The following is a 13,590-nucleotide window of genomic DNA, read 5'->3' as shown; positions in this document are numbered from 1 at the left end:
TCTTACACACTGCTTTTGGATAACTTTATGCCTTTACTCTTGGTGCACTCCTGGCTTAATATCATCTGTCTTTCTCTTAATTATATTTCAGAGGTTTTTAATTTGGTAAAATCAAATAAATAATTAATCATTTTTGGTGATTTTTGGTAACACTTCCTATGAACCCTGTATTCATAATGCATTATAAAGCCATTCATAATGCATTATATGACATACATAACACCTTACAATGACTGTAATAAGCCTGTATAATAACTCTTACTTAAGTAAGAGTTAAAGTACTTAAGTACTTAACTCTTAAGTACTTACAGCGACATTCATAACACATTATAAACTACAAGTAAAATACTTTATAAAGAAAGGGCTTATAATGGCTTATAATATCTGTTCATAATAACATTGTACAATGTAGTGTTGTAATGCACTATAACACAGATTTGGTATATTTTGGTACAACACTACATTGTATAATGTTCTTATATACAGATATCATAATGCATTATAAGCCCTTTCTTAATAAACCCTTATACTTGTAGTTTATAATGAGTTTGAATGTCAATGTAAGTACTTGAGTTATGAGTTATTATACAGGCTTATTACAGTCATTATAAGGTATTAAGCATCTCATATAATGCATTCATAAGGCATTATGAATACAGGGAGCAGGTTCAGAGCATTATGATGTTTATGATCTTGGTATTAAAATGAGATGAAAAACATATAAAAAGGCAGTTCTGTGGAGTTCAAAACCTGCCTGTGACTAACCTTCATATATGGCCTTGAAGCCCTGAGAGCCAATCGTATCATCAGACTGGAGATGAAGCCACATCTGGCTGCTCATGCTCACAATCAAATCTGGCACAGTGGATCCTGTTAGACTGCACACACACACACACACACAGAAATAAATACACTCTGTTATTTAGATACACATCTATCAGGGCTTGAAGAGTTTTGAAATATGCAAAAATAAATCTAGAATTAGACAGAGAATAAACTAATCTTAATGTCAGTTACAGTTAAAAAAAGCAATAGCTACTAAATGGTTTAATTCATTTTATTTTATTTACACCATTATAATGAGTCATTGAAACATACAGTACAATGAAAAAAAAAAGATGCGTAAAATTACATTTAATTTCATGTAAATTTAAGTAGCTTCAACTCGGTTTGAGATAATGTAAGAACATCTGTGATGCACTTTTTGATGAAACTCACACATAAAGCACCCGTCTGGCATCTCCGATCTTTCCTCCGTCACCCACCGTCAGCGTGTCGTAAGCTCTCTCCAGATCAAACTCCTCAAACGCCAGTTTGATGACCTGGAAAAAAAGGGACGGTCAAATCACAGGCCAATACAGACAGCTCAAGTTGCAAAAAATAATTTTAGGGAGGTATCTCCAGACCTGGACTTGGTACAAGTGCCCCACTTGTCCCCTGCTTTAAAAAAAAATAACAACTCGCACACACACCAGTGCTAAAATCACTATTACTAACTGTACAGCCGGCAAGACTTTCATTGTTTTTACTTTTACCAGACATGGATATACTTTAGAGTAGTCTGAGGTAAAATGAGTTTTAATGGGAGCCATGATGCTCCTGAACGCATCCCATACAGGAGGGTAAAAAAAACCCCAAAAAAAACAAAAAACACTGTCTGCCCACACTAAAAACTGCAGAGAACAGGCCAATTAGAACCCTTTTTGTTTTGCATGCACACATGGGCTTTTCATTGCGGGGGTGCAGATTCAAAGCACTTTCAAAATAAAAGTTTATTTTATAACCATGTCTGCTTTTCTGCTTTTGCTGTGGTATCATTTTTGGGTGGGACAAATGCACTTATTTCTGACATTGGGTGGGACATGTCCCCCCGGTTCCAATGGTCGTACGCTCTAATTGAAGAAGAAGAAGAAGAAGAAGAAGAAGAAGAAGAAGAAGAAGAAGAAGAAGAAGAAGAAGAAGAATCATCGTAGGGGATGACGTTTGGAGGATACAGTTCACACGCCTCTCACAATCTTAAAAAAAAAATTAACGAACATTTAAGGACATCAGCCATAATCTCCATATCTGACATAAAGAGGAGCGACGGTTTAATAATTACGTATTAAATCAAAAACAAGCAGAGCAGCTGCAGAAGTTCAGCGACTGATGGTGCAGAGAGAAGAACAAAGCCCTGAGACAGAGAGAGGCTAACGTGAGCATTTGATGTGCGAGTTGAAAGAAAATTGGGTTGGAGGAGAGATGGCTTGAAGGAGGAGCGGAAGGGAGGGGGGCTAAAGCTTAATTAGGACAGAGCCATTATCAGCATCCTCACATTCTCTCAATTGGGCAATTAAAGAGACATTATTATCATTCATATTCCTTCCTTTTTCAGACGCCGCTCAGGGAGCCATGACCTCAGCAGGTGGAGCAATGTTCTCAGAAGAACGAAGCGGCGTGGTGCGCCGAGGGCCAAAGCTGAGAAAGATCAACATGCCACCACGTCACCGGGGCTTTTATAATATACCGTTTAGTGTCGCTGGATTTGATCCCGGGTCTGGTGTACTTAACGGTGAACAATAGCTGCTTTTCCATTTAGAAAAGTACCTTGAGTCTCTTAAAGCGAAATCGAACTTGTTAAGTCAAGAGCTTGAGTTGTCAAGCCTCAACAAAATATACATTTGCACACAGGACTTACTGTAAGAATACTGTAAATATTATGTAGTTTTTATAGCTTTTAAGGGAATTTAAAAATAAGAGAGCACTTAAAAATGACGAGTTTCTTTAATGTTACCAAATTGAAAACGTCTGGAATATAATCAAGAGGAAGATGGATGATCACAAGCCATCAAACGAAGCTGATCTGCTTGAATCTTGAAACTGCACCAGGAGTAAAGCAGCATAAAGTTATCCAAAAGCAGTGTGTAAGACTGGTGGAGGAGAACATGATGCCAAGCTGCATGATTAAAACTGATTAAAAACCAGGGTTATTCCACCAAATATTGATTTCTAAACTTTTAAAACTAATTGTTAATATGATTTTTTATTTGTTTGTTTTCTCTGCATTATTTGAGGTCTAAAAGCTCTGAATCTTTTTTTTTTCTTTTGTTATTTTAGACATTTCTCATTTTCTCCAAATAAATGGTCTAAAATGCATTATTTTTATTTGGAATTTGTGAAATTGAAAACCTCAGGAATATAATCAAGAGGAAGATGGATGATCACAAGCCATCAAACCACAAAGCTGAACTGCTTGAATTTTTGCACCAGGAGTAAAGCAGCATAAAGTTATCCAAAAGCAGTGTGTAAGACTGGTGGAGGAGAACATGATGCCAAGATGCATGATTAAACTGTGATTAAAAACCAGGGTTATTCCACCAAATATTGATTTCTGAACTTGTTTTCTTTGCATTATTTCAGGACTGAAAGCTCTGCATCTTTTTTGTTATTTCAGCCATTTCTCATTTTCTCAAAATAAATGCTCTAAATGACGATATTTTTATTTGGAATCTGGAAGAAATGTTGTCCGTAGTTTATAGAATAAAAAAAAAAAATCAATGTTAATTTTATTCACACATAAACCTATAAATAGCAAATTTAGAGAAACTGATTTAGAGCTGTAAGTTAAAATATATTTCACTGTTACATTCCCCAACATTAAGCCTTTGGAAATACGTAAGTCTAACTTATCGCCCAGGAGACACAGGCGCCCACGCAGAAAGCAACGACTTTTGTTAACACTGCAAGCGAACGCACATCTACAGGAGGTCACGTCAGTCGGGCCATCAGCGGCCGTTTTGGCGGGAGCCAGATACGGGCCCCGGGCGCATCTAACAGGCAATCTGTATAAGATGTCAAAGTGTTTAGAGCGAGTTGCTCGGCGAGGCTTCAAATGAGAAGTCCAAACCACAGGCCTTTAAATTATCCTGTCAAAAAGTAAAGATGCTTTTTACACAAGACTTAGCAGGAGGCGAAAAAGCACCACTCACAGTCTATATAAACACAATCCTAACGTGACAGAGCGTCTCAGTGATTGTTCCTTCAACCGGCTCCTCTACAACATTTTAGGGGGGCTATTGATTTCTTTGTTTTACACAAAACTGAAAAGTCTGACAACTGGTTCAATGGCTCTGATTTGCCTTCTTTTGTTCCGGCTAAAGCAGGAGCAGACATTCTCAAACGCTTCTCAAAGAAAACGCCGCTGATTGTTTTGTGCAATCCAATTTATCTCGAAATGAAGAAAAGGGAGTCTGAGTAGTTTCCTTGTTTATTGTTTTGCTGTTTTAAATCTTAGTGGCAGAGTTAAAGCTTTCTGACCAGAAACGCTTTATCCGTCATCCTCTCACAAGGAGACGTGCTCGTGAGCAGAGGACTTTGCACTTTAGAGAGGAGTGAGCCAGGGCCTCAAATCACTGTAGGTTATTAAAGTAATCCTGTTTTAGGAGACATTTTCCTTCCTTTCACTCCACTGTGCTTCACAAAGTAAACATCCTAAAACATCCTAATTTTTACCTGATTGTTTTAAAAAAGAACGTGAAACTGAAGCTGAAATAATCATTGCGAGTGTCAGTCCTGACGCTTTAAGTCTGCCTCACTCAACAAGAACTCCAATTCCCAGCATGCACTCACACTGGACTTTCCTGACTCTGCTGAGCATGTGATGCTACGGCGTTCAGGCTCTCCCAGCTTCTGATTGCTCTCACCTGGTCTGTGTTTTTATAAATACCCGCCCCCAGAAAAACAATTAAGGGGCATGGGTATGGAATTATGTTTTAAACAGTAAAAAAGTATTACTCCGCCACATTAATCCCCTGATCTAAACCTGATCAGCTGTGATGGCGATTTGAGGTGATTTGGGATGAGCTGAAGCTTTGTGAAGCTTCGTAAAGATTCGTGAACTGACGCTGAGAAAACTGTTCCAGGTGACTCTCCCTCATGAAGACACTGAGATTAAATCTCACCAAGAGTGAGCCGATCTCTCCTCAAAGATACAAGTAGATACTTATAGATAGAAGAATCTAAAGTAGAAAACATTCTTTTTTTTTAACACAAGTTTTTTGGTATAAAAAATGAAAATGATCTCTTGCATAGTTTTAATTTCTTCAATATTTGCAAAATTCACAATGTAAAAACATCATATAAAGGAAGAAAACGCTTTGCAGTAGAGTTTGCATAATTACTATTTTTTTATAATTACTAAGTTTTATAGCAAAAAAGTCCTCCAGTCTTTCAGTCCTCCGGTCTTTCAGTCCTCGGGTCTTTCAGTCCTTTAGTCTTTCAGCCCTCTGGTCTTTCAGTCCTTCGTCTTTCAGTCCTCTAGTCTTTCAGTCCTCCGGTCTTTCAGTCCTTCGTCTTTCAGTCCTCCAGTCTTTCAGTCCTCTGATCTTTCAGTCCTCTAGTCTTTCAGTCCTTCGTCTTTCAGTCCTCCAGTCTTTCAGTCCTGCTGTGTTTCAGTCCTCCGGTCTTTCAGTCCTCTAGTCTTTCAGTCCTCCGGTCTTTCAGTCCTCAGGTCTTTCAGTTCTCCGGTCTTTCAGCCCCCCGGTCTATCAGTCCTCTAGTCTTTCAGTCCTCCGGGTTTTCAGTCCTCTGGTGTTTCAGTCCTCCAGTCTTTCAGTCCTCCGGTCTTTCAGCCCTCTGGTGTTTCAGTCCTCTGGTCTTTCAGTCCTCCAGTCTTTTAGCCCTCCAGACATTCAGTCCTCCAGTCTTTCAGTCCTCCGGTCTTTCAATCCTCCGGTCTTTTAGTCCTCAAGTCTTTTAGCCCTTTAGTCTTCAGTCCTCCAGTCTTTTAGCCCTCTGGTCTTTCAGTCCTCTGGAGTTTCAGTCCTCCAGTCTTTCAGTCCTCCAGTCTTTTAGCCCTCTAGACATTCAGTCATCTAGTCTTTCAGTCCTACAGTCTTTCAGTCCTCCAGTCTTTTAGTCGTCCATTCTTTTAACCCTCCGGTCTTTCAGTCCTCCGGTCTATCAGTCCTCCAGTCTTTCAGTCCTCCATTCTTTTAGCCCTACAGTTTTTCAGTCCTCTGGTCTTTTAGCCCTCTAGTTTTTTAGCCCTCCGGTCTTTTAGCCCTCCAGTCTTTCAGTCCTTCAGATTTTCAATCCTCCATTCTTTCAGTCCTTTGGTCTTTCAGTCCTCTGGTCTTTTAGCCCTCCGGTCTTTCAGTCCTCCAGTCTTTTAGCCCTCCAGTCTTTCAGTCCTCCAGTCTTTCAGTGAGCGTGCAGATGAATATGAAATACCACTTATTATCAGCTGTATTAGAGCATCTTATCCCTCAACTTTTAATGCTCGCTTACCCATGCGCAGGAAAACGAGATCAACAAGATCAACAGTCAAAAATAAATCAACAGAAATACACAAAAAAGGAGAAGGCACTGATTTTGAAACATACAGAGGAATTTGTATTACACTGGAACATTGGAAAAGGAGATATGAAACATGCACAAACCCCGTCGACTCCCTGCGTGGTGAAAACACACCCCTCGGCCATAACAGTAACATAAAAGTGCACGGTGCTCCATGGGGCCACTGCTGCGAGACTCGGTCGGCTCCCTGCTTGCTGTCCGGTCCTGTGTAGATCTGTGTCTTCACTTGGCTGGAGATAGCCAGCACGCAGAGCCGGCCCTCAGAATACTGAACATCAGAGCGCCCTGTACGTCCATCCACTGATGTTTTCTTCCCTACTGCAGGCACTTATAATATTATAGGTAAAGTGCTTGCAGCCGACGCAAGCCTGGCAGCGTATACTTAAATAACAAAGGTGCAATTCAGCAGTCAGAACAGCTATTTCCATTTGCCATTTCCAAGTCATATGGATACACCATATACGGTGGTTGAAAAAAGAAAGTGTTTACCACTTCTCGATTTATAATTTTTTTGCATGTTTGTCTCTCTCGAAGTTTACAGATATTTAAACACATTTAAATATTAGTCCAAGACTACAACAAGTAAACACAAAATTATTATTATTATTATTATTTTTTTTATGAAGATTTTTATTATTAAGGGATAAAACTGGAACTGGTTCTTCCACTCTTATCTTAGAATCATGTGCAGTAATGCAGTGAATCTTTCTCAGGGCCGTGGAGGAATTCTGCTCCACTCTTTTTCTCTTGTTTACAGAATTGCTGTAATTACACCACACTGAAGGATTTTACAGCCATCCCACATCATTTCAATAGGATTCAGGTCAGGCTTTGACTAGGCCACTCCAAATCTTTACTTTTACTGTTTTCTCCAGCCATTCAGAGATGAACCTGCTGGTGTGTTTTGTTTGATCATTGTCCTGCTGCTGAACCCAAGTTCATTTCAGCTTGAGGTCACAAGAGACAGCAGAATTCATGGTTCCATTTTATTACAGCAAGTCTTCTTCCCGGTCCTGAAGAAGCAAAACAGCTCCAGACCATCGCACTACCACCACCATGTGTTGTGTGTGGGTATGATGTTCTATTTTTTTTTATGTACTAAAAAAAAATACTTTTACGGCAGATGTAATGAGACACACGGCTCTCAAAATGTTCAAGTTTTTCAACGTCAGTTCACAGAGTACTTTCCTCAAAAGTATTGGGGATCATCAATATGTTTTCTGGCTCAATTAAAGCAAGTCTTAATGCTGTTCTTCTTTTTGCTGTTCTTTGGATGCTGTTGCAGGGTCTTTAGTAACCTCTTGTATGAGTCTTGGTCGCTGCGCTCTTAGTGTAACTTTGCTCGGCCGGCCACTCCTGGGAAAGTGCTCCACTGTTTTTTGCTATTTGTGGATATTGGCTCTCACTGTGGTTCGCTGGAGTCTCAAATTTTATTTGAACTTCTTAACAAGATGAGCGCTACGCTAAAAACCAGAGGACCTTCACCTGTTCCAGGAAAAAGAACAGTCAAAGAACAATCTATCTATCTATCTATCTATCTATCTATCTATCTATCTATCTATCTATCTATCTATCTATCTATCTATCTATCTATCTGTTGTTTGCGTTGTTTGTTTGGGTACAATGTTACTAAATGTATTGCTATTCGTCAGAGTATTCTACTAAAAAGTTAAATAAAAAGTCAAATGAAGACCTATTTTATATTTTTTCCACTATTTCTAGATTGACATTCAAATAAAACAACCCACCTAATGATACTATCTGGGCATAATAATAGTATCCAAAATGTTTATTTTAGTTTAGTTTAAGCTTCAGGTAAATTTTCTGTTAAGAAAGTAATGTTAAAATGTCAAAAGTCCAAGTTTAAATGTTGTAATAAACAACATTAAATTATTAAAAGGAATTTTGAGCCAACTGCACTTCAGCTTCAGTTCTTCAGCTTCATTGAAATGTATTCTTGGCAGCACCATTGAGAATACGGCTAGCTCAGGTAGGGAGCTATAATAAACAGGCAGGTGACAGGCTGACCCCAGGCTCTCAACAGGACTCCAAAGCCCTCAGAGCTCTCCTGCCAGAGCTGGAGGAAGTCTTCGTTAAAGTCTCAAATCTGCAGGTCAGCAAGCTGTCCACTCCAACTTGGGCCGACACATAGGAAATCTATTCCTTTTGCAGGAACAATAGTGAAAGCTGGCAACCCGAGTGAGAGTTATGGGATCGACTTCTTCTTCACTGAACAATCACGTGAAAAACATGGAGCTATCACTGGGGAATTTACTAAAGACAGAGAGAAGATCCAGCTCCTGATCTCGCAGGATAATCACGTAATGCTGAAGGATGCAGGGAGCAGCAGAGAGATCGCCCGGACTTACAGCTTCAATGCTGGGATGTCCTCATACCCCGAGGCCAGAGGTTTAATATGTCTTATATTTCCACTAGGAAACTCTAAGATTTGCGTAAACAACTCAGTGATACTCAGTGAACAGAATCATGCATTTAATTCTTGCTAGCGCTGCATGCTAAATTTTCACAAATAAAAAAAGGAGAACCCTTGAGGAGGCTATATATGACTCTTTTCTTTTTTTTTTAAATAAATATGCAATACATTAATTAAAAATCATACTTATTAATACTTATTTATGTATTTCATGCAATAAAATATAAATTAATTATTTAACAATCATACAACTGATTATCTTACAGTTGTCTCTTACAGTTGAAAAACTCTTGCAAAAAAGCTTGTTTTCCCCAACACTTTTGTTTGTGTAGATGAACCAAAAACATAATTATGTAATTTGTAATTATGTCGACAATACTGTAATTCAGACTGTCTTTATACCCTACAACTAACCTTACCTTAACCTTATCTCAGGCTAGTTTTGTTCCGAAATCCTTTAAAACCAAAAGAAACAAGAAAAAAGAAATTTCAGCGTAAAAGTTTGAGATGAACAATGAACAAGATAGCAATGAACGTCTGACTGTTGATGTCTGTCTAGGTTGTATTCAGTCAGTGGAGCTACTAATAAAATAAAATAAAATACAGCCTTCTACAAACAGACCAGTGCATTTTTGCCTGTGACTTTGATGCAACAGTGGTCACATAGAGCTGGAGAGCGCACTCATCTAATAATGAGTCATGTAGTACTTCATGTTCTGCAGTGATTTCTGCTCGTGTTCTGTTTTCCTGCTGCTGCTGCTGCTGCTGTGATGCACCGTCTCCGATACAATAATACCATTTTATTAGTCAATAGACCATTGGAGACAGTAGTGCACATATGAAGAGAGAAAATCAAAGCATTAATGCTATTTTAATTTATCATAAAGTCCATTCTGAAGACTAGAACTAGACTTCTAAGTTCTAAGATGCTCTTATCCAGAGTTCCTCAGACCCAATCCCATTTCTATTTTGTACCCTAAATCTTGCTTTCGAGTGTAACCCTTCTCCCTTTTGGAACAGAGTTATAAGAGGAAAACCCTTCAATCACCCAATACAGATTTACTGTAGCTTTATAGCAGTGGAGCACCAAAGTTCAGCAACCTAACTGCTGCTGCTTATACTAGTTAACTAGGGTGAATGTTTATCGTATCGTATCGTATTCAGATACGAGGCAGGTGGTGCAGCAATTAATTATTATTGTCCATTCCTTAATTCCTCTGCGAAGGGAGCCTTTCATTTTCCATTCCACCTTAAATGCTGCAGCCTCTGCAATCTGCTCCACCATTTAAGGTGGAACAGGAACTTTTTTTTATGATTCTTAAAAAAGAAAATAGTCATACAACATTGAAACTACACATTAAACCATGGTAATATAGTGGTTATCATAATTTTAACAAGGAAAAGAAACTCAAATTTGTTGCTTTCTTTCGTCGCTTGTGCTGCATCATCTTGCCAGTGATTCTTATATCCCTCTGTTTGGAGTGTTTCTCTAAAAAAATCTAGACTAGAGACAGCTTTGATCCCAGAATGCCTACAAGACAGATCTATCTATCTATCTATCTATCTATCTATCTATCTATCTATCTATCTATCTATCTATCTATCTATCTATCTATCTATCTATCTATCTATCTATCTATCTATCTATCTAAATTTTAAATCCCCTGCTCTGCTTGCTCTGTTTTAATAGTTTTTAGGTACATTTAGGTGCTTCACCACTAGCGGGAATTCATCAAAGCATATTCTAGTATTTTAGTTGAAAAAGCAAAAAGGGTCGGAAATTAAAAGGTCAAAACAACAAAAAAAAAATATTCAATACCGGGCGAGGAGTGAGAGAAAGCAGTTTTGGAGGGCTGTTTATACAAGGGAGTCCAGGTGTAAGCAATCTCAATAGCACGGTGAGGCAGAACAACATGCATTAAATGATCCAGCCTGTCCGGAGGGTTGAGCACAAATTGATCTACATTGTTTTTCTCAGCTGAAAAACATTCCTAAACATATGTTTTTTCTTAAAAAAAGGTAAAAAGCTAGAAGAATCCTGTTTTAGTTTCATAGAAAAACTTGTACCAACCAATGTACAATTTCAACAGCAAGTTTGGTAATGTGATGCAGATCTGTGAAGAGTTCCAATCTATATGACCAAAATATCCAAGCTAAGAACCATATAGGAAGTTATATTTTTAATCATGTAGAATCTTGACATCTCCAGTGATTTCTTGGCGAAATCAAAGCTCTTTCTCTCTCTAACCCAGGAGTGAAATAATAAATGAGCAGGGGCTAGTCTGTCCCCTGGTGATCAATGTTAATAGGTACCTATAGCTATTGCCTTATAACTCACAACATCTAAAGACAGCACAAAGTCACTTCCAAATGAAAACGGGACTGCAGACATAAAATACCCAGGTGAAATCAACGGGCAAATCATACAGGCTGACACTTTCTCTATGACCATCGGTTCAAAATTCAGTTAAAACAATATTAAACCCTCCATAAAGCCCATATTATAACCCATAAATTGGACCGTATGAGATTTAGCCATAGTAATACATGTCAACATTGTCCAGCCGTAAAAGACAATCACTGTTCCATTTTCCAGATCTGTCCACATAGATATAATTCCTGCTCAGAGGTCATGGGCAAGTTATCTGAGATCTGAAGAGATCCTGAGCTTCGGTATTCCCATATGTCAGCACAGCTTAATAATAATAATAATATCTCTTCATTACCAATTCCCAACCCTTTCAAACCCTTTATATTATTAATATATCACCCACCACTGGATTAGATATGATACTGCTGAACTAGAAATCTGGAACCCAAACCTTTGTACTGTATGTATGTATTAGCTAAAATCTCCTGCTCTGCTTGCTGGATCTGTTTTAATAGTTTTTACTAGGGGGTTAAGGTACATTTAGGTGCTTCACCACTAGCGGGAATTCATCAAAGCATATTCTAGTATTTTAGTTGAAAAAGCAAAAAGGGTTAGAAACGAAACGTCAAAACAACAACAAAAAAAGATTCAATACCGGGCGAGGAGTGAGTGAATGCAGTTTTAGAGAGATGTTTATACAAGGGAGTCCAGGTGTAAGCAATCTCAATAGCACGGTGAGGCGGAACAAGGATGCGTTACATGATCCAGCCTGTCTGAAAGGGTTGAGCGCAGGTGCATCTTGGGAAATGGAGTCTTTTTTTTTGCAGACAGACAGTGACAGGACTGACAAATGTGAATAAACTGTACATTGACATATAATAATTTATAAATCTCAAAGAAAAACATGGGGTACATATACACATACACAGACACAGACAATGAACCCCTGGGGAAAATAACGAGGGGGCGGAGTTACAAACTACATAGGTAAGAACACAGGTGATAACAGGACAGGGCTTAAAGAGAACACATGACTAGGAATGTAAGCAGACAAATGTAGACAAGCAAGAACACAAGACAGAAACCGAAAAGAAAAAAAAAGCACTGCAAACATGGACTAAGGTGCAAGAAAGTGATCAAATGGATTAAAATCCCTCCAAATAACGAATTAATTAATTCATTAAACTGTCAAAAGTGCTATTTTTAATGGCCATTCACTTACACACAAGCTATTCCCACTCACAAAGTTAATTAATGACAGACTGTTGAACTTTCTTTTTATTTGTGAAACTTGGCAACACTCTGATAACTAAATTAATTTGTACATCTTTCCTTCTTTGTAGGTTTCAGATATGTTGCCAAACCTGTGGGTGGAGAACTTGATGTGTTTCCTTTTTAATAATAAAAAAAATCCCTGTCTGTTGCAAGTGTCAAGATTAAGAAGTGTAAGATTGCTTCTCGTTTCCTTGATGTTTAGGAATAGAATCCGGTGATGCATCTCCCAATTTAACCCAATGGATCTACAGCATCATCTTCTTCTTCTTCTTCTTTTTTATCTGCAGAAGTCTATGTTTCATTAAATGTCCTCCTCCTCCTTGACGATCAGAATATCCATGTCACATTTTTGTTTCACTTCACAATTATGTGCAAGTTTAGGGTGACAACATGTGAAACGTTCAAAGGGTATGAATACTTTTGCAAGTCATTATAGATACTAGATACTGTCTGCTTTAGTGGCTTACAACTAACCATCTGATTCTGTTCTGATTCTGAAATATTCCACAATTTATTGAATTAACTGAATGAACATTGTATTATATTGCATATTAAAAAAAGTGTATTGGAGAGCCATAGCCGTGTTATATTATATATAAGTCCAAAAATCCTACAGCACTTTTTTGGTGATGCAGATTTCATTTTCCAGCAGGACTTGGCACACTGCCCACACTGCCAAAAGTACCAATTGGTCTTATATAATATTCACATTTTCTGAGACATTTATTTTTGGGTTTTCATTGGCTGAAAGCCACTGTACGTCTATCTATCTATCTATCTATCTATCTATCTATCTATCTATCTATCTATCTATCTATCTATCTATCTATCTATCTATCTATCTATCTATCTATCTATCTATCTATCCATCCATCCATCCATCCATCCATCCATCCATCCATCCATCCATCCATCCATCCATCCATCCATCCATCTATCTATCTATCTATTTCTCTTAACGATTTACCCACTGAAAACTAGAAACTTCCTTCAACTCACACCTTTCCTTTCTATAACGCTAAGCTCTATTAAAGTTTCTGGATGGCACATTGAGTGTCTTTATATATATATATATATATATATATAAATATATATATATATATATATAAAATAACTGGACCCTCAGTACAGCTGCTTGCCTAGACCAATCACATCACAAAGTACAGAGTGGCTC

The 13,590-nt window shown here is 38.1% G+C and overlaps 1 protein-coding gene across 2 annotated transcripts in view; it reads right to left on the bottom strand.

Annotated features, from left to right (window-relative positions):
* Nucleotides 1-13,590, bottom strand: part of LOC103026874 (CUB and sushi domain-containing protein 1) — a 602,854-nt gene that overhangs the window by 223,171 nt on the left and 366,093 nt on the right. For both annotated transcript variants that reach the window (XM_049481560.1, XM_049481561.1), the window contains exons 11-12: nucleotides 1,219-1,322; nucleotides 766-878 (exon numbers count right to left, since the gene is read on the bottom strand). In XM_049481560.1, coding sequence (XP_049337517.1) covers nucleotides 766-878; nucleotides 1,219-1,322 — 217 coding nt within the window. The remainder of the gene's footprint in view (nucleotides 1-765; nucleotides 879-1,218; nucleotides 1,323-13,590) is intronic.

This window comes from Astyanax mexicanus, chromosome 7 (assembly GCF_023375975.1).
Source record: "Astyanax mexicanus isolate ESR-SI-001 chromosome 7, AstMex3_surface, whole genome shotgun sequence".
NCBI lineage: Eukaryota > Metazoa > Chordata > Actinopteri > Characiformes > Acestrorhamphidae > Astyanax > Astyanax mexicanus.
Note: the sequence above shows the minus strand (reverse complement) of the source record. Positions and strands in the feature narration are given on the sequence as shown.